Source organism: Agelaius phoeniceus, chromosome 9 (genome assembly GCF_051311805.1).
Source record: "Agelaius phoeniceus isolate bAgePho1 chromosome 9, bAgePho1.hap1, whole genome shotgun sequence".
In the NCBI taxonomy this organism is placed as follows: Eukaryota; Metazoa; Chordata; class Aves; order Passeriformes; family Icteridae; genus Agelaius; species Agelaius phoeniceus.
In genome coordinates, this window is record NC_135273.1 from 21,116,060 (window position 1) to 21,137,031 (window position 20,972).

Consider the following 20,972-nt stretch of genomic DNA (forward strand, 5'->3'; position numbering starts at 1 on the left):
GTTGAGATTAAGTACTCTCTATTCAAGCAGTAACAAGTTTCATAGTGGAACAAAAGTAAGCAGCACTCAAGAAATTCATTTTAACAAAAAGTATGAACAGAAAGATATGAAAACTATTGATTATGTTGTCTGTGGTGACATACAAACAAAATGATAACTGTTCACATCTATACAAGTGGAAGAATGGCAATGTCAGATTGTGCAGAGATTAACATAAGAATCTGACATCTTTGGTGAAAATTTATAATTACAATTGATGCTTTGGTAGAGATTGGAATGAGGGTGGAATATTGTCAAATAATTTTTTCTGTTGTTCATGTCATTGCCAACTGCTTAACCCTTTGGTTAGCAGTGATTGTTGCTATGGGTAAAGTGACTGTTGTAATAAGTTTTTCTGTGATTTGTACCAGTTCTGAACATCTGTTTCAGAAGGAAACTTCTTAAGCTTAATTTTGTTCTGCAGAAGATGTCATAAATAGTATCATATAGATACTGCTCTCCAGGGCAAAATTTTGTAAAAATGGCTGATTTGTGTCTCAACTGCCTTTACTGAAGAAAAGTAGACCTCTAAACATCAGAAAACTGAAGAAATGTAAAGAATTTATCTGTGACTGCTGAGCGCTGGTTTCAAGGTGCCATCATGGCTTCTGTTTCTTATTATTTACAGAAGTGTTTGATAGCACTCTGCTAGCTTGGGTTTCTTACTACATTCATGACTGGGTTGGACTAGAGATGTTGATGAGGAGGCATTGTAGGGACAGGAGTAAAAAGGAAATCCTTCATTTCCATAGTTAGCTGTTCTGAAGAGAGAGCAAGCTCCAGTAAGTACCAATCATCTGACTTTTATGTAAATGAAGGCATGTCATTGATACAGATGCATAAAAGTACATCAAAAACTTGAGACAGACACTTTCCATGTTTTAAGAATGCATGCTGCATTTTACTTTGACATGGCCCGATAATTTTATTCCCTAAAATGAGGTTATTCTGTTACATAGTTTCAAAATGTTCTTGTTTGGCTGGTTAAAAAGTTGAAATTCTGTTTATCTAGCATTAGGAAGGGATTTAAAAACTCTCTGAACTAAGTAGGTGATTTTGAGAGATCCCATCTTCATTTTCTTATAAAAGCACTGAAACATGAGTTCAACTGCTGATTTTAAAAGGAGTGCTTTTTCATTTGTCTTAGCTATGTGCCTCAAATATGTCAAAGTTATTCAGTGATAGTCTAATCCAGAAATCGTGGTTATAGTGTATAAATTAGCACACAAGTTAACACTGTTAAATACATTATGATAGCTTTAGTGTCTATTTTTCTTATTTTCTCTGTTTTCAGGGACACAAATTGAATGGGCAAAGATTCAAGCAAAGGGTAAAAAAGAAGAGGGAACATTTTTTCATAATTAATATTCTGATTAATATTCTGTAACAGAGCTCATTCCTGTTCAAAGGACTATCTACATATAGGGTTGTAGGCATTATTAAGATCACATTGACTTTGTAATTTGGAATTCAGAGATGCTCCATGTGAAGAGGAAGGGCTGCAGAAGGATCTCAAACTCTAAGGTGTTCTAATGCATCTACGTGGTTTGTTTGCAAAGTGCATACATTTTGTGGTGCTTGTTTCAGGGTAAAATAGCTAATTTCTGATTGTTAGGGGACCCCCTGGGATGCTCTTCTTTGAGATTCTTTTTTAGAAGCTGATAGAACATTGGAGACTGTTTGTCCACATATTTTTTTGTCCATCCTTTTCAAATATTCACAGATCTAGTATATCATAGATTTTTACAGTAATTCATGTTTCAAGGGACCCCTAGAGATTTGCTAGAGCAAATCTGAAGTTTTCAGTTGCTTTGTGTTCAGTCATTTTGAATACTTCCAAGGATGTTCTAATGTTTGATCCCTATCATGAAAATTCTTTCTCCGTGTGAAATTTCTTTGAATATTATAAAACTCACCTGAGTTTCAAAAGCAGTTTGATTTATATGATTTTTAATACCATTTTTAAGAACATGAACTCTTCTTTTTTCCTATGCATTTCAACATTGCAGAAAGAAACCAATTGAATTAAACCACACAAACTAATTTGTGCAAGAAGAGACATTGGTTCAGGAGGTTAGGTCTGATTTCTAAAACTAGAATTTCCATGTTGGAAGTATCTCCTTGAATGTAACCTTGTTTCCATAAAGTAAAAGTTTTGGAGACTTAAATGAGTCCAAAGAAGTCACTTAATTACTAGTTAGCAGTGGTTTTCTTCATTGCTGGTTGTGTTCTGCACTGTTGTAAATTGATTTGGATCTATAAATTCTCATTTACAGGGCAGTTTACAAAATCCATTTTTTGCCATACATTAAAAAGTAGTGCCCATGTGTTTCTACTGTTTCAGAAGAAGTGTGTAACATTTTACAGTATTTTTGAAATCAGTAGCACAAAATCCTACTATGAAAAATCACATTGTGTTGCCTGTCTGAGCAGCCTCAGTCGGTGTTCCCTGAGCCCACCCTCAGGTGGGAGTTTGGTGCTAAACACAGCAGAGCAGGCACAGAAGGCCCCTGGTCCCATCACCTGGGGTCCCTATTCCTGAAGGCTGAGAAGCTCCCTGGCTGCCCTATACTGCCAAGGGGGTGTTGTCACCCATTCTTAGGGTGACAGGTATTTATTTGCTCACTCAGTTTCAGGGGCTTCCTGTTCTCAGAATCATTTGACTTGGAATCTCACTGATATTCTGCATCAAGAAAGGTTCATTGTCTGTTATAGGCTGACCATCTCTTATTGATCTAAAACTTCTGTTAAAAATTGCATTTTTAGTTATATTGGGAAAAAAAGTTTGTTCTATCATATTTCATGTATCTGGAGTGTGATTTTCTCTGAAGGTGGGCAAATAATGTGACAGGAGTGGAGTCAGTTTCAGGTAGAGAGGCATGGAAAATATTCAGTAGAAAATTAAAACCTACTTAGGGTATTCAAGCATCTTGAATAGCAGTGCAAAGTGAAGCCCCTACTAAAGTCTCTTACTCCTCCAATGATATGACATTACAAAAATTAATGTCTTTGCAGAAAATAATGTCTTAGCAGGGAAGTTTCCCCTGAGGTTATAAGATCTGGAAGTAAAAGGCTTACTCTATTCTCCCTGGTTACAGTAGTGGTCCTGCTATTAAAAGTAGGTTTCTGAGGTATGAACTCATAAGTTCATTAGAAATAGCAACTTAATGTAAGTATTATTTGGCTCTAAAAAGCTAATAATTAAGGGTATTTCCCCCTCACCCTTGGAATTTGAAGGAAGTACTTATTCAAGCTGTAATAATTAAGGCAAAACACTTACATAGCTCATTGTTTTCAAAATATTCTATAGCCAGTTATTATTGCCTAAATTAAGTGAAGATATCTCTGTTTAGAGCTTAGCATCTGTCCACATTTCAACTATATTAATAATTATTAGAATTAGCATAGGTCCTGACCCTCATTTTCTTGTGTTCAGAAACAAAGCCATGTAAGAGTCTTTCTATAATGAAAATTAAAAGGCCAAGCAATAACATTAATGTTCTTTTAAATAATTAATTTTAATGTGTGGAAGTGTGGGCAATAAATGTTTTATTGTAAACCCTGATGTGGTAATTAATCCAAGTGATTAGGACCTAATTGCGTGTTCATATTAAATGTTATATTTGCTGTGAAAGACATTTTGTTGGACCTGTGGTTTGGAGGATAGAATTGTGAGAAGAGTGATACTTGAAAGAAATATTTAACTCACTGTCTCACGACTTGGTAAGCCAGAAAATGAAAAAAATATATCCTGTATTATTATTATGCCAATTATGTTTTTAGTACTTCTGAGCTTTTTGTTGCACTATGCACTTAATTCTATGCAACAGTGGTGCTTAAACATGAAAGTAATATGTAGGCCCTGTAAAATCAGCTAGGGAGTACCTTGGGGCTGGGAGAGGTATTTGTTTTATTATTTACACCTTAATTTGCAAATAATGGAAGTCGTACTATTTCATAAGGCTGGTAATTTCTTTGATGCAAAGAATAAGTCATCCTGTGAGCAGTGTTGGTTTCAGGTGCCCTGGTTGTGCTTTGGAAAGCCCCATTGCACACCAAATGAATTCAGATCTCCACTGAAGCTTTGGAGCTGCTCCAGAATTTCACTAATATATTGATGGAGTTTGGGTCCCTCTTTTAAAAAATTTTTATTTTATTAGCATAGGTGGGTTTTTTTCCTTCAGCAAAGTTACTTATTTTAAATATACTGTGGGCTTCTCTGGTTCTATATAGAGCTCAGTTTTGCCCATGGTGAGTCTGCCTTGTTTAAACAGACTCAGTCAAAGGATGAGTTGGCATTTGAATAGTGCTATAAGCTTCAGAAATCTTTTGACTTACCACTTGATCATTTCTTTTTTCCTCTTCATACCTACCATGCTACATATTTCTGATGATACCATCTTTATTAGTGAAATAATATGCTCTTTCTGTGGGGCTCTTGAAATATGTTCTAACGATGATGGTAATGACTTTGATTAATATTTAATCCCCATGCTGCTATGTTCTTATAAATTACAAGATCTCAAAGGTAGCTGGGGGAGGGAAGAAAGGTTTCTGCTGAAGTGCTTCAGGATTAGAGTGCTTAGGGAGAAAGATACCTATATTTTATTATTTTGTATCTGCTTTCAAATCTGAATTTCAGTGAAACATTTTGTAACATAACCACATTCTTGACAGGGAAATCTGTAAGATGGATTTATTGTCCAGGGCACTGGACTCATTCTCATGTTTGTTTATGTTGTGGGACTGTTGCATTCCTCTGCATCACCTGGGGATCATTAGAGAGGCCACAGGTATAGCAGTTATATGCCAGTATAGAGCAAGAGCTTGGTGAGACTTTTTTTTTTTTCCTTTTGACTCCCAGTCAGTCAGTAGTGATTATCTAATATCAGTCATTGTTTCACTCTGAGTGTTAACCTGTATTCATGAAACACACCATTGTGCTGATATAAGCACATTTAATTAAGCAAATACTTCTATTGGTTCTCTTCTTGTCCAAGGCTATTTTAATAAGCAAGAAATGGTCTTGTTTAAAGTATTTACTTAGAGAGCTTTCAAACTGAGGAATAACTGTCTAGAGAATTAGAAATTCTCTATGCATTTGTAGTTACATAGATTCTCTCAATTTACTAATATACTGTAAATATTATGTACACACCAAACTTGAATGAATTCAACATATGGTTGATGTTTACATAATTTATGAGATGCCACATTATATTAATGGAACTAACCATATACAAAAAAGCAAATGTTGCACTATCATCGAGGGCCTAAATTAACCATACCTTATTCTGTGCTTCCTCAAATGTTTATTTGCCGGGATGAGGATCCTGGGATGGTGCTCAAAATTTTGGCAATTAAGATTCAAAACCAGTTATCTCATTGTTCCAAACATCATCAATAATATTGATGCCAATTTTTAGACTTCTGGATATTGTTTAATTAAATAATAATAAATAATAAAATAAAATAAATTAAATTAAATAAATAATAAAAAGTATGTCCAAGTCTGCTCTTTGGTCTAAACACAACATTATCCTCATATTAATAATCGAGTTAGAAAAACCTAATAAAGAGTTATTTTAAAAGGATGAAAGGTGAAAGAAATGGTTTCTCTCGTTAATCAGCAATTTAACAATTTTTTAAGACGCATGGCTTTCTCAGTAAGGATTAAATTGGTTTTCAATGAAAAAAAAAGTGTGGTGAAGTGGTTCTGGGATACTAGGAGAAATGAAGTGGCTTGCTCTTTATCATAGCTTGCTTGATCTGCAGCTTATATTTTATTGATGGTAATACCCTATACTCTATAATACCTTTCAACACAAAATTTCAGTCATTTCAGTAATGTTAAGTAATTAAACCTCCCACTGGTTCTGCCAACGGAGGTGCATTTATCATTATAACTATTTTGCAAGTGGGTAAACAGAGGCAAAAGAGGTTGAATTATTAATTGAAGTAATAAAATCTCTGGGCTCCTGTCTCCCAGATGATGTTTAGTACTTCCTCCAAAATTTTGTTAAAAATTCAGTATAATTAAATGTATACATCTCACTCCCCGAGTTTAATAAACTCATGTAAAAGTATGTGCTGAATTTGAGAGAGCATATCTGGGAGGTGTTTTTGCTTTTTCACAGAGGGGCCAACTTAAGGGAGCATTGTCAAACCAAATTCCTAAACTCATTTTGGCAAGATGAATTTAGATCTTAATTAACTTAGTACTTTTCAGGGAAATAGGAGAATTTATTTATTTGGGATGACGTTTCTCTATGCCAAAAGTAGGTATATTACTGCTCTCTGGCACATGAGTTACACCTCATTGTTAAAGTTCACATCTACACTGTGAGTACACATCTCCTAAGTAAAGTCACACAATTATTTTGTCCTTAGCGTGGCTTAAAACAACTCCTGGAGAGTGCCAAATTTAAACAGTAGTAAACAGGATTGAAAAACATTTTCAAACTGATTAAAATTAAAAATAGATTGGTAATATATGCATAAAATAATTGTTTTCTTTAGCATGCAATGTCAGATATTGAAGGTTTTCTGCTACTGATGGATACAAATATGGCAATAATGAGAGTTCACTTCAGCAACAGAGAAGCTGTTCAAGTCTGAAAGCAATCCTCTCCTTCTGACATGCTGGCACCATCATAGAGGAAAATGTCATGGTCAATATAAGCACATTTACTGACAGTTAGGTTTTTTCCTATGTTCCTGAAAACTGTTTGAAACTTGGCTTTTATCAAAAACAGAAACACTGGCCACTCAGAATGATAAAACAATAGTTTATGGCTGAGTCATTTTCCAGTTATAAAGCAATACTTTCATAAAAATAAACAAGGCATACAGGAACAAGCCAAAACAATTACTCAGAGAAATTGTTGCATTCTTGCTGTCCTTGCTTCCTGATTTAAAACAACTGTCTCTGGTAGGAACTGGACAAAAAGCAGCGGGTTTTGTTTCATTAAGTAACTGCTTGCTGATCACTGAGATAAAATTTATCACTGAGATAAAATATAATTCAAAAATGCAATTGATACTAGGTCTACATACTTTTCTAAATTCTAAATTACCTTTTACAGGAAGAACAGGTACATAGATTAAAATAACATTAATCTATTTCACTAATTTACAGACTGAACATTTCCCAAGTGGATAGTTACAAAGAGCTTTTGTCCTTTCTAGAGAAAGTAAAATGCTACTTTAAAGCCACAAGAACTTTTATTAGTAAAGGTCATGTTGATTATTTAATTTGTAGGGGTTTGTTAATTATTTCTGAAGGGTTTTTTCCCCATACTGTGAGTATTTTATTATCTGCATCATCATGACTATTCTTTCACAGTTCAGTAAGGAAAATAATTTAACAATATTTTCAAGCAGGAACCGGATACAAATATAAATGCTCAAAACTGAGAGATGGGAGAGGTAAGGGGTCGATAAATCTGCTAACTTGACAGTCTTGCACATCCCAAGTAATGTACTCAGATGTTTCAATGTTAAAGGTAGTTTTTAAATTGCTCCCTGCTCTTTTAAGCTCATATAAGTACTAAGGCAGATGAAGAATTTTTGCTCTGTCATTCCAAGAAGATTTCTTCTGATTCCTGTTCTGAGGAAGATGATTTCATTGCCATGTCTCACAGTGGGTAGTACATGGGCTGCACCCCATCCATGCTCAGGCAGTTCAGAGGCTGGAATACAAAAGTCTTTCAGACTGTTCTGGTTGGGAGAGCACCTGGCAGCCTTGTGCAAGTCCTTTGGTCTGGAGCAGGTACCTGTGGTTCCTCTCCAGCTCAGGGACTGCCTTGTGCTCAGCCTCACTCTTGCCAAGCCCTGGTCCTTTTGCTAGGCTGCAGCAGATGAGGCTGATGGCAGAGCAGAGCTGAGGGATGCCTCTTGTGCCCAAGTGTGTGCCTTCAAGCTCTCTTTGAGTGCAGAATGTAGGAAACTTAACCAGGTCCAAAAGCTCTGGCTTGGTTGTGTCTGTCATGTAATGGAGCAAGTTTTTCTAGCACCTCAGCACTCTCACTCTCTCACTGGAGCTGCCAGCACATTTGAAGTTAGATGATTTCTGTAGGGCTTTACTGAATTGTGGTATTTATCAGGACTGTCAGTATGTAACTGTCAAGCTTTCTGTGTGTCTGAAAAATTCCACCCTTTAGATGGATGGGACTCTGATGTCATCATAATTGTATTTTTATGTAAATGCTTGCTATAAAATAATTTTGGATTAAATGATGTGTTCCTTTCCTGTTGGCAGAATATAATTTGTCTTAAATGGCAGCAGACTGTTGTATCTGTTTTCCTGAAAGTTAAATATTTTGATTCACACTTACGATTTATTGATTTTACATTGTTACCAAATGGCATTCCCAAATCATCTCAGAATATCATGGTTCAAAAGCCTGTCGTTCATATGATAAAGTTGTTTTCGTGTAATCCACTGTGCAAATGGGTGTGGCAAGGAAAGTGGAAGAGCTAGAAAGAAAGAAATGCATTGTAACAGGTAGTGAGTTTGAAAGAAATCCCAGTTTTTGTTATCGCTGTGTGTTTTTGAGGCAATATTGCTTCTTTACTATTTAACAGTAATAAATCCCAAATTGCAAGGCAGTTTGTTATCATCTTTCCCTGAATTTGTTTGGAAATACTCCCTCAGGAAAAAAAATCTTGATGGTGATTGTGCAAACATTCCACGTGCATAATCTGGATGAATTCATGTGCATGAATGCAGTGTAAGGCAAGGCTTCTCAGCTTGGCCAGAACACCTTATACAGAAATGCCTTCACCACAGCCAGAGTTGTGCTGGTTTCATGAGGTCACCTCTTCAACACTCTCTGTTTCTGTGCTGCTGACACTTTTGACACCCTTAATTTGCTGCCTTCACATCTGCTATAGCTGGTGCTGTAAGAGCTTAGTGCAGGTCAGAAGAAACCTTTTGGGTCTGTGTGTGTGATAAAAATGAGAGAGGTGGCTTACAAGACAAATTACTGGTGTGTAAACTCGCCAAATCTTTCTGGTAATGCTTGTGTCTACGAAGAAAAAAGATGTGAATGGGAAAGACTATCCAATATTCACAGTACCCTGGCATATCTTATGAGGTGCATCAAAGAATTCCTGAATATTGTAGGAGTGAGATTAATGTAACATCCTCTACTGACTTTGTCCTCTGCTGTTGTATGCATCTTACTGCATTTTAAAAGCTCTTAAGTTACAAACAAGGGACTGTGTCTCCTATAGCCATGTCTGCAGTACATGAATGCGTTTTTCTTATTTCTTCCTTTTTGTTTCTTTTTATCCCACGAGGAAAATGGGGGTTTTTCCCCACCAAAGGACTGTACTTAAATAAAAGGACTGCTTACAGTGCCTAAGAATGGTATTGCTTTGAGCATGTGTACATATAAACATGCATATAAATAATTCAATCTACCATCCTATTTTCCTGGTCTGTATTTTAGTTCAGCCTTGCTCTCTCGCTTGTGGTACAATGGTGCCTTCCTCCTGGCATAGAAAAGACACTCATTACATTTTGAGCAGCAGAAAATAGTAGCACATCATGAAGCAGTAGGATCTGGTATACTCTATCTGCAAATGCCAAAGGAATGCTTTGTGCTGCTAATATATCTGATAGCCTTTAATGTTTTATAGATTTTCTTAGTGTACACTATTCCTGCCTTTCACTTCCTGTGACTGTGCTGCCCAGTTGTCCCATGTCCTTCTATCACAGAATCATCAAGGTTGGGAGAGACCTTTGAGATCATTGAATCCAACCCAGCACTACCAGTGTAACCCCTAAAACACCACAAAACCCAGCACCAGATCCTGATGCCTCCTAGACACCTCTAGTCTAGGGAATAGTGACTTCTCCACATCCCTGGGCCACATATTCCAATGCCTGACCATCCTAACAGTGAAAAAAACCCTTCTAATATCTCATCTGAGTCTCCTCTGTCTCAGCTTTAGGCCATTTCCTCTTGTCCTCTGTAGGCAGAGCAGAAGATACCAGTCCCCCCTTCACTGCAGTCTCATTTCATGCAGCTGTAGAAGGCAATGAGGTTCCCCCTGGGCCTGCTCTTGAGACTAAACAGGTCCCTCACCCATTCCAGTTTTCTAGATCTTTCTTGAGCCTGGCTCCAGCAGCTCAATGCCTTTCTGAAGTGAGGGCAGTACTGAAGCAGTACTCGAGGTGTGGCCTCACCAGTGCCCAGTGCAGTGGCACAATCACTGCCACACTCACACTGGCTGCACTATTCTTGCTACAGGCCAGGATGCCATTGGCCTTCTTGGCCACCTGGGCACATTGCTGGCTCATACTGGGCTGGTTGTCCACCAGCATCCTCCTCCGTCACAAAGGTAGATACATACACAGTAATTTCATTTTTTTGTGTAATGTACATTTTCCAGGCTGTTGGAATTTCTGTTAGCTGTCTCATCCTTTGATTAGAGGTATTTTCTTCATGGTTGTTTGTTTTAAGTAGCTTTAGAGTTTGCAGGTAAATAGGACCCCAAAACTCTTTGTGGTAGTCTAAGGTATGTAGGTGGGTATAGAATATCTCTGAGGAGCCTCTTACCGTTCTTGTTAGTGGGAATAGAACTTCCTACTGGTGAAATACAAAGTGTTTTATACCAGTGATACAGGATACACTTATTCTCCCACTCAAAGCTCATGTTGGCTGACAGTTAATTGTTAGAGTAGGTAAGAGTAGTTGGCTTAGGCATTCCTTTGTATCCATCTGTCTGGACCAAAAGCAGTGGCAGCTGCAAGAGTCTGCAGGCTGAGTTTCTGTGCAAGTCACAGAGCAACTGTGCTCTGAATCCTAGTGAGATAAAGGAAAACCTGGGGTTTTTTGGGGAATTCATTCCTGTACACAATTGTAGCCTGCCACAGTAGGCTGGCCTGTGGCTTCTCTGGTTGCAATTTAAGCTTGGGGAGCTGGGTTACTGTAACTACCCTGGTCATAGCTGCATGGAATTCTACTAAAAGTAGAGACAAAGTCAATTTAAATACCTGAAGAGGGGGGCTGAATTAGGTTTCTTTAAATCAATGTCTGTTCAGATCAAATTTTATTTTCTCCCTACTTTTTTAATTCCATTGTGTGGATTGTACTGCTACAATTTTGTTTTGCAAAAATGCTTTACTTGGAAAAGAGTTGTCATACAAAGAACTCTTAATTTCTAGATGTTTTAATGTCAAACAGTTATTTAAAAAAATATAAACAAAACCATGGAAGAATGCAATTAAATGGCAGAAGTGATTTTTAAGAAACCCAGAAGACAGAGCAATGGCCTTTGAGATTTCCTGGCCTTTACTTTGCAGGATCTTAAAAGCAAACTCTCCTATCTGTATCTCAGCACTTTTATGATGCCTTTACAAGGAAAAGGGAGTTGGATGCAGGCCTAAGTTAGATCTCATGGGGATAGTGTTCTGTACCTTAAATTACAATCAGATGTGTTTTACTTCAGATGAAGTTTTCAGCCTAAAATTGGTAAGAAGCCTAATTATTTGACCAGGTTACTATTTATGTAGACCACTGTAGAGCTATCTGTCATTTATCCAGAGCTGGCAATGCATCACCCTTGAAAGATTTTTATTTTGTGTTTGGAACAGGTTTTTTAAAAATCCATCTCTCTGTTCATTACATAAAATACTAAAAGATGGTAGAGATTGCTATGGAGATTAGAAGTTACAGAAACTGTTCATTTTAATTCTTCTGAATGTAAAATTAGCAAAGAAGCTTGGATGTTTATAGGCTTCCAGTCCTTCAGAGTGCTAACTAGCTCCACAGCATGCATAGGATTCTTGTGCCCTTTGGACTTAGATTGAAAACTAGCAAGTTGTGCCCAGATTTTGAAATCAGTCAGGTATCTTTGAGACTGGAGAGTGCGGAGTAAGGAGAAATAAATAGATATACTCTCAAAGTAGCCTTTAATCTATAGACTTATATTTTCTAGTGATTAGAATGCCTAAAATGATCTGATAACTGAAGTAGGCAGGATGAAAATATAGCTATTCTGTGATTCAAAGGCATAATCATATGGATGAAAACTGGAAAATAAGACTGTGTCACTATTGTATCTTCTGGAGTGTCGTGGTGGTGATGTTATAGATAGGACTGAGATGGTGTTTTATTTGTCAGACCCTCCTTGAAGTTGTTTCTCACTGTGCCTTAGACATTATTTCTGGCCTTAAATTTTACACTTGCTGCTCATGCTTGAAAATTGCTATTATTTACTGAGTTAGGAGAACAGTTAGCAAACTAAGTTTTAGAATTATAAAAGCAAAACATACAGAATTTGTTTAATTAGTGCAAGTCTAAGCCTTTGTTTACTTAGTAGATTAATAAAACTGTAGGGAATCTTTACATGGCTCCTGGAACTTGTGGAGTTGTGATGGTTGGGGTAACCATCTCCAATGCTAAACTCAAAATGGGAGCCTTGTTCTTCATAGGATCGGTATTCACAATTTAGTAGACAAATAGTGATTTATGGAAGCTGATAGTTACTTAAATGTGGATGTTCTGAGTGAAGGAAAGTACTTTTGGAAGAAGGGGGCAAATAAAATACCTATGTGGAAACATGAAAACCCCTGGGTTTTTTTCTGCAAAACAGTAGCAAGTGCTACAAAGTCAGCATTTCCAAGGCCTTTATTGTAAACTAAGTACTAATGTTTATGTTGGGATTTGATTAGATTCCTAGCTGTGTACAGATCCATCAGACTGGACTGTGGAATTAAGCAGCAGAGTCTGATTGACTCTAGTACTATAAAGGGGCATTTACAATTATAATCATTACATTTTAGGATATGAACATTAGTCTTAGCTGCCATGGGAAAGTGTAGTCCATGGAATGCAGAGGTAAGGAGATAGATTTCATTTTGAAAGGCTGTGATGCTAGGCATATGCAGATTGTTTGTCAACTTTTGAATACCTTAATGGAAGGGCAGTATTTCCCAGAAGTTTTTATGTGTGCACGTGCATGACAAACGTGGGCTGGGAGAGACATTACAGAAATAGCATGCTTCATGTGGTACCTAATATAAAATTAGTAACATACATTGATTTGTTTTGATGCTTGCAGGGATTCTTCCTGACAGTGTCACCAGAAGCAGTATTAAAAGTGGCTGCTCAGGCTTCTGCCAACAACAAGATCTTCAGCTTGAATCTTTCTGCACCATTTATAAGCCAGTTCTACAAAGAGCCGATGATGAAGGTCATGCCTTACGTGGATGTTCTCTTTGGAAATGAAACGGTGAGTCTTGAGAGAGTGATGGAATGATTTGTATCTCTTGCACTTTGGGATTTGTGTCTCAGGGCCTGCTTCCCCAGGATATAGCCTCAGGCTGGGCCTCAAGGTTGGATGTCAGGGAGAATTTCTTCACTGAAAGGCTTGTCAAGAATGAACTGCCCAGGGAGGTGGTGGAATCAGCATCCCTGGAGGTGTTCAGGAAATGCCTGGACATGGCACTTAGTGCTGCAGATCCAGTGATGAGGTGATGGTCAGTCAGAGGTTAGACTTGATGGTGTTGAAGGTCTTTTCCAACCTTGAGGATTCTGTAATTCATGGTCCTTCTTTTTTTATAGAAGGAATCTGACTATGTGAGGTGTCACTAGAAAGTTAAATCTGTGGTCACTGGACTGGGATATTTCAGTAGATGCCAAAGATGTCACTTGACCTGTTAGAGGTTTACAACTTGCTCATTCTAGCAGGACACACCCAACACATTGGTGCTTTGTAACAACTGTCCATGTGCATAATCTCCTCACCCTGAGTTTAACTCTGCTGCAAGAAAGCACATGAAGGGCTGCCACTGAGCTCCTGTAACTCGATTCCTTACCCATAGTGCTGCTATTAATAGCATTTTCTCTGATGAAGATGACTCTTTGGGGAGAAGTGGGAGGAGAAAACTAAGAAATAGAGAGTTGGTTTAAAAGGTTCTCGTTGATTTTATGGTGGATGGACTGGCAGCCCATCAGAGGAATGCTTATCTTTGCTGTGTAAGTTGGCAAACAGATTGCATGAAATTCTGCCTGGAAGTACGTGTTAATAGACCAAATTAATTCAGATTTCCCTCATCGTTTTTGATTTTTCTTCACTTTAGAAAGTGTTCCTAAAGATTTATTAGTTTTCTCAGCAGGAAAAGGTTGAAAAAAGCCTTGAAATATGTGACACACCTAAATGAAATCTGGGTTTGTCACTCAAGATAACTACAGGAGTAGTTACAGGAGTACAGGAAAATGATGGAAAAGCAACTTACTCTTGTGAGTGGTTATTCCTGATTGTGACAAAGGGACTTGCACCAACACAAGTCAGTTTTTAAACTATTGTCCACATGTCTACATAGGGGCTAGCATTGTTACCTATACTTAAATACCTTATAGATATAGATAGGACTTAAAAAAATTAAAATACTTATTTTTAAAACAAAGAAAATTGCAATGTTTTTAAATGCAAGGGCTAAGGGAAACCCTTTTAACTAAAGTTAACTGCACAGAAAAAGTATTTTCCAGACATCTTCTTGCTATTTCCAGCTGTTACCTTTGTACAGTTTTCTTGATACAGTCCTCACAAAGATGGTGTTGAGTATTTTTTGTTAAATAGCAGTGTAATCTCAACACAAAATCCTGTCAGACATCACAGATTATGTAATACCAAGTCTAGATAATTTTACAGTTGAAGAGCTTCACAAAAATTTCTGGATTAAAACTTGAGGATCTTTTATATAAATATTACTACACTGACCTATTAGGATAATTCAGATCAGAATGTTTCATTAAGTGCTATTTTTCAGAGGTTGTTACTTCTTGTGCATTTGTGTATTTTATAAGCAGTAGCCCATGATACAGGTGACACTCCCATTTCAGAAATTTTATTCTGACTAGGTTATTTTCCTCTGTAATTTGTTTGTTATGGTATTATTCACCTGCTGTCAAAAATATTGTTCAGTACTGGTATGTTTGTTAAAGTTGAAAGACTCCCTGCATTTTCTGTATATAATTTCTGAAGCATTTGGTGTGTTTCAGAATAAAAGATTATTATTTAAACTTAAGTGATCATCCTTAAACTTGGCAGTACAATATATATAAATACTTTAGAGTACCAGCCTCTTTGTTCCTTACACTAGTCATGAAACTCTGGTCACTTTTTAGTCTCAGCTTCCTGCTGGCTATTTCTGCTTTGGAGTTGTTGAAATGCTGCTTGCAGTGGTTTATTGTCTTGCCTTTCTGTGTGACTTGAAGCCATGCTTTTGGCATGATGTACTTCTAGTTTTGAGTAGCTTCTGTGTCTTCTCATTGTCAGTAATTCTGCTCTCTGTGTATGGTTTTTGATAACGAGTACTTGCAAAACTCAAAGCTCAGTCTGACATGTTCTGCCTTTGTAGCTTCCACCCTTGGTTTTGGTCCTTTTTCTTTCCTCCCATGGGAATTTCAGCTACAAGTACATGCAGGATTTTTTTTGTGTCTGTGTATATCTTGATGGGCCATGAACCACTTGAGCTAGCCAACACCAAGTTTTTGTCCATTTGGTGTGATTTCCTTTTGCTTTTTGCTACATCTTCCATCAGTGTAAGTGCATAAGTTAACAAATAAGCAAGGCGTACTAAGTTGTGTGGTTGTTACTTCATTAGTACTAACAATACTCTTAGACACAATTTTATTCTTCCCTATATTTATCTTCACATCCTAGTCCAATAAAATTCTGTTGTTAAGCACTGAGCTGTTTATTTTTTGAATAATACGAAAACATCCAAATGCAACAAAATTCCAAATTGCTGCCATTCCTAAACTAAAAACAATTGGCAAAGTGATTTTAAATTACATCTTCTACTTAAAAATTTACATCTGAATGGAGATTGGTTATTTCAAGTTTCAGCCAGATGGTAATTAAAATGGGCAAGTTATAAACCTCTCAGAATAAATACTCTAGTTTTGAATGTAAATGCTAGCATAGCCTTAACTGCAGTTTAGACACTGAATGCTGTGCTAACAGCTCAGTATATGTATCCATTTCAGTGTATTAACTCAGTGACCACTGGTGTTTTGATAATTTATTTAAATCTCATTTATAACCTACCTAAGCGTCCTGTCTTGATTGTTTTTTTTATTTATTAACAGTACTTCATATAACAAATTTAGTACAGAACATTCAGAAAAGGAATAATTATATGGTCATTGCAGTTAACCAAGTAGGGCCATTCTGTAGTCATTATCTAGCAATACATGACTGAAGAACTTGATTATTGTCATTGCTTTTAATTTTTATTAAATTAAGGTTTTTTTAATAGTGTCATTTTGCAAATGGTTCTTAGCAGTAATACCTTCCAAGCTACCATAATCACTGGATAATTAACCTGCCAGGATTAAGCACACTCTACTTTGCCTCAGGATGCTTAACTCTCAAATAAGGTCAATTATCTCCTGATGATAACTGCTTTGTCACAAGTTGCTGCTTAATTTGGCTGTAAAAGCTCACCTTAGAATACATATTTTACAACTCAGAGTAACTTCTAGTAACAGGATGGTCAAAAGAGTGAAAGCTTTGAAAACAACACCTTTACACAGAGCTGTAGAAAGTCTCCTACACAGCAATTATTCTAGGCAAGTAAATGAGACTAAATTTGTATGTATCACTTTCCATTTTCCTGGTTAGGGCTAAATGGTGATGTATATTAAATACTTGACACATCAAAGTCCGTAATGGACATGGGAACTTGAATTAAATTTCCTGTCACCCCAAAAGATGGGAGTTACAATGGCATCTCCTCAGGGAAGGAACTTCCTTGGGGGAGCAGTCTGTCTATTTTTGCATGTGCACCTGGTTAGCAGTTTCTTCAGGATTTAAGGGAGACTGCAAGGTTTTCACATGATTGATCTTCACATTCTGGCACCAGTTCTTGACTCAAAGGAATATTTATTGATATTGATGTGGTAAAGATCTTCTGGGTTCTCTTGCTATGTGTAGGCAGGGCATCACTGAAAAAGTTTAGAATTTAGAACCTTTGGAGTTATAGACACATTGAACTTTTCATCTGGTGCTTTACAACAAAAACAATAAACCAATGATGTAACTGGTGGTACATCAGTTATACCAGTTAACTTGTACAGCCATCCCTAGAGGTTGAGGAGGTTTTGTAGAAGAGAAATTGTGAAATTTTTTTGAAATGCAAAATAATAAAGAAAACAAAGATAAAAATTATTCTTTAAAAATTGATCCTCTTTGTCTCTAGTGTAAAGAGCTGTTACTTCTAAACACTCAGTCTCTGAACAAATTAATTACAGGATTATAAACTGAAGTTTTGCAAAGACACAGCATCTGTGAGCCCATTGGGAAATTGCTGCTCGTGTGACAGCAAATGTGCTGAAAAGAAAGCAGGTTGTGTACAAGACTTGTACATTTTAAGAAGCAATGACAATAGGTTGAGTGGTGGTTCTAGAGTTAGAAATCCTGAGCTTTAAAGAGATAAATGCCTTTGGAATAAGATACCAAATGGGTCTTGTCATCATTTCCTCTTCACAATTATACTATTATATGGTACATTGTGCCTTCTTTGTATAAAATATTTTCAGTTGAGGTATCAAATACTAACAGAAAGATCCCTACTAATGTAGGTGGTTTGGACAGCAACCTTTAATACCCTTTTTAAGTCCTTATAAATGCAAGTCTCTTGAATTACATGGAAATTCTCTTCAATGGTGATGAAAAACATTTAATATAAAACTGAGGGGTTGGTGGGATTTTGGTGAGATTATGGTGAGATTAATGAACTCCTTATTTTGAACTTGCAGGCAGTCTGTAGTTTTGTGCTTGTTTTAGCTGAGGGAGGGAATGGAAATACTGGTAAGTTTTCTGGCATAAACTGTGTTCAACACACTAGGATTTACACCTAAATGGCAGTTTCCAAACAAATTTGTCTGTTCCCTTGCTGTAAGCTCTCACTCCATATAATTTGATATATTACATATTACATACAAGATATGACACTGAGAACACCCTTCAGTTCCACCTGCAGATTTCCTCTGCTGCATTATCACCTGGGATCAGATTGATACCTGCAGGCTTAGCAATCTGCCCACAGCACAGAAAAATCTTGAATGAGACATAATCACTTTTGTAAGATAAATGAGCTTCATGGTGATTCTCTTCAAACTAGTGTGCATTCATAATCACATACCTGAATTGATCTGAATTTACACAGTGCAATTCCTGCTGTTTCTAGACCCAGCACATAGCTTTCCACAACCATGGGAGTTCTTTTACACTGGTGAGTTGTCTGACTTTGAGGAAACAATTAAGAACTACGAGTCAGGAGAAAATCAGATGGCAGATGTAATTTGGTATAGGGAAGAAGAGAGATAAAGTTTGACTTTCAATAAATAATGAAAGAGAGACCAACATTTCAGTCTGTTCTTCAGTATCAGATGGGGCTAAGAAGTGAGGAACATAGTAAAGAATCGCTGGTCATGCCATAAATATTACTAAGTTGATGTTTCTGTTTGAAGTATTTTCAAGTAAGCATTTATAATTATTATTGAAAGGCAAATAATACACGTATTTGAGACAGATTATCTTGAAGAGGCTCATTTTAGTACTGCTGACTTGAATGTATGTTATGTAAAGAGCCCTTAAGAAACATTTTCTTCTTGTCTTACTGGACCTGGTCTATATTGAGAGGTTATTTCCAGTCACTGGTTGTTGGCAAGCTATCATCCTTAAGAGTTCAGCCTTTGCCTTCTACATCTCTGTTCACTTGGAATTAAATTTTCAGAATTTAAATCATCTTAATGACATTAAGTAATCATCTTAAATGACATTAAGTTGGGTGTTAGTGTTTTGCATTTCAGTTTATATACTGATATTTTCTTTTTTGTTTTGCTTTCAGTTCTCAGAAACTTGCCCCACAGGTGAGGGTAATTATCTTCAGTTCCTAGGCTGGGTGAGAGACTGAGGTTTGCACAGTTCCCTACAGGGAGTCTGTGCTTCAGTTAAAAATCATAGTCGGATATTCTGACCCAGTTTATTAAATACACATGGGAAAAAATTTTGTAAGGAGACATCTCATCTTCCCTTATATTTTAACAGGTAGAGGTTTTTAAGGTCAGCTGCTGCTGGTGTTTACTTTTCCAAACTGCAGTAAACAGATAGTATTTCTTTTTATAAATCTTACACTTAAGATTTCTGCAAAGCCTTATTAAAAATTGTAATTCTGAATGAAGGGAATTAAAAATTGTGATTCTGAATGGAGGAAAAATAAATACTATTTTTATTTGATGTCTTTGTAGAATTTTGATGCCCTTTTCCTGTGATAGATGTTGTGTTTTCAATTATAGGACAGCTATGGTGTTGTGATATTGCTCCTTAATTCATAGAATTAACTTTCTCAGTAGTGGAATATCTAATAAATTGTGGCCATCTGAAAAATGAGAGGGTCTCTAGCACAAGGGAGGTTGATAATGTCAGTGGTGTGTTGTAAAGATGTGCTGTGGGAAGGATGCTGAAACAGCCCAAGGCTATTTCAGCTGCAGACACTGAATCTGCTGCTTCTTCTCTCCTCTTTTTTTTTTTCCCCTCCCATGTGAACTGCAGTGGCTCTCTAAGATAAAATGCTTTTAAATCATTTCCCAACCTTGCAGCCGTTTTTGATAAAAGCCCTGTTATCTGAAATGATATGAATCACTGTGGAGTTAACCATACCTTTTACAACAACATATTTTGTTGTGATTCATTCTGTCTCAATTAATCATCTTATTTATCTATATTGTCTCAGCTGCTACACTGAAATTCATGAGTAATAAGCAAGTAATTATTTTAGTATAGTTTACCTAGTACATCATGAATGAAAGGAAAATTGAGAGCCAAGTATTTAAATTTATATTTAGTGCTGCTTTCAGCTAATGTCTAGCTATTTAAGCAATTTAGGAAGTGTATCTCGAAAAATGTCTTTCTTGTTTCCTGTTATGGGAAACAAGCAGGTATTTAGAAGCAAAGCTTATACTTTCCAACAGACTTCATTTCTTAAAACTAAAAATATTTTCTGGTAGTCTCTCAGAATGCTTAGGGATATTTATCCTTCCTTATGCTATGCAGTGTTGAGATACTTTTAAGACTGTGAATACTGGAGAACATGCAGCACAAGACAGAATGTCCTTTGAGAGAGGAAAGCAGATTCCACGGTTTTTCAGCAGCTTGTGTTTTACTGACAATGATTGATAACCCTTTTCACTTTGTAGCACTTCCCAGAGCATCTCATAACACTTCATAAACATTAAAGCTCAGAATAAACCAATAAGGTGGGTGTGTAGTCTTGACTATTTTACAGGTGGACAATTGAAAGGTTATTTGCCCAAGGTCATACAGCAAGAGCAGAGCCAGGAACAAGCAAAATTGAATTCTAACTTTTTTCTTCAGTTAAGTGTCCTGAAATGTGTTCAGCTGCTGAATACATCTTGGACAAAACTCACCTATCTGGAGGAAAGAACCTGCAGAATCTGGCTTTCAGTTTTCACTATAATATTAACATATGTCTCTGAAAGCCTTTCAAAGGTAAACTATATATGCCTTTTAATACTCAGATCACTAGGGCAAAAATGTGTAATATATAATATCTAATATATAATTTAAGAACTGCAAAAATAAGAGTATGAATAAAATTGAGTTACACAGTTGATACGAACAAGAAGAGAAACTGAAATGTTCACAAATGCTTCATTAAATCAGTGTAAATTCAGAACTTTTCAATTTCACAGAGATATTTGCAGATAACAATGCAGGTGAAAACTAGGTTACAATAAAGCTTTGTTTTCCAATCCAGCTAAGGTTAATTCGATGCCTCCACATTGCAAGCCCTGTTTGGGGCAGATACAGCCAGTTTCTGATTCAGAAGATTAGGTTATGCTAAAGTCTCTTATGGTGGCGTGTGCTGGAGATTCTCCTCCTGTTAT

General features: G+C 36.6%; 1 protein-coding gene across 2 annotated transcripts in view; it reads left to right on the forward strand.

Moving 5' to 3' along the window:
• Positions 1 to 20,972, forward strand: part of ADK (adenosine kinase) — a 268,379-nt gene that overhangs the window by 178,176 nt on the left and 69,231 nt on the right. For both annotated transcript variants that reach the window (XM_054637303.2, XM_054637304.2), the window contains exon 7: positions 13,114 to 13,284. In XM_054637303.2, coding sequence (XP_054493278.1) covers positions 13,114 to 13,284 — 171 coding nt within the window. The remainder of the gene's footprint in view (positions 1 to 13,113; positions 13,285 to 20,972) is intronic.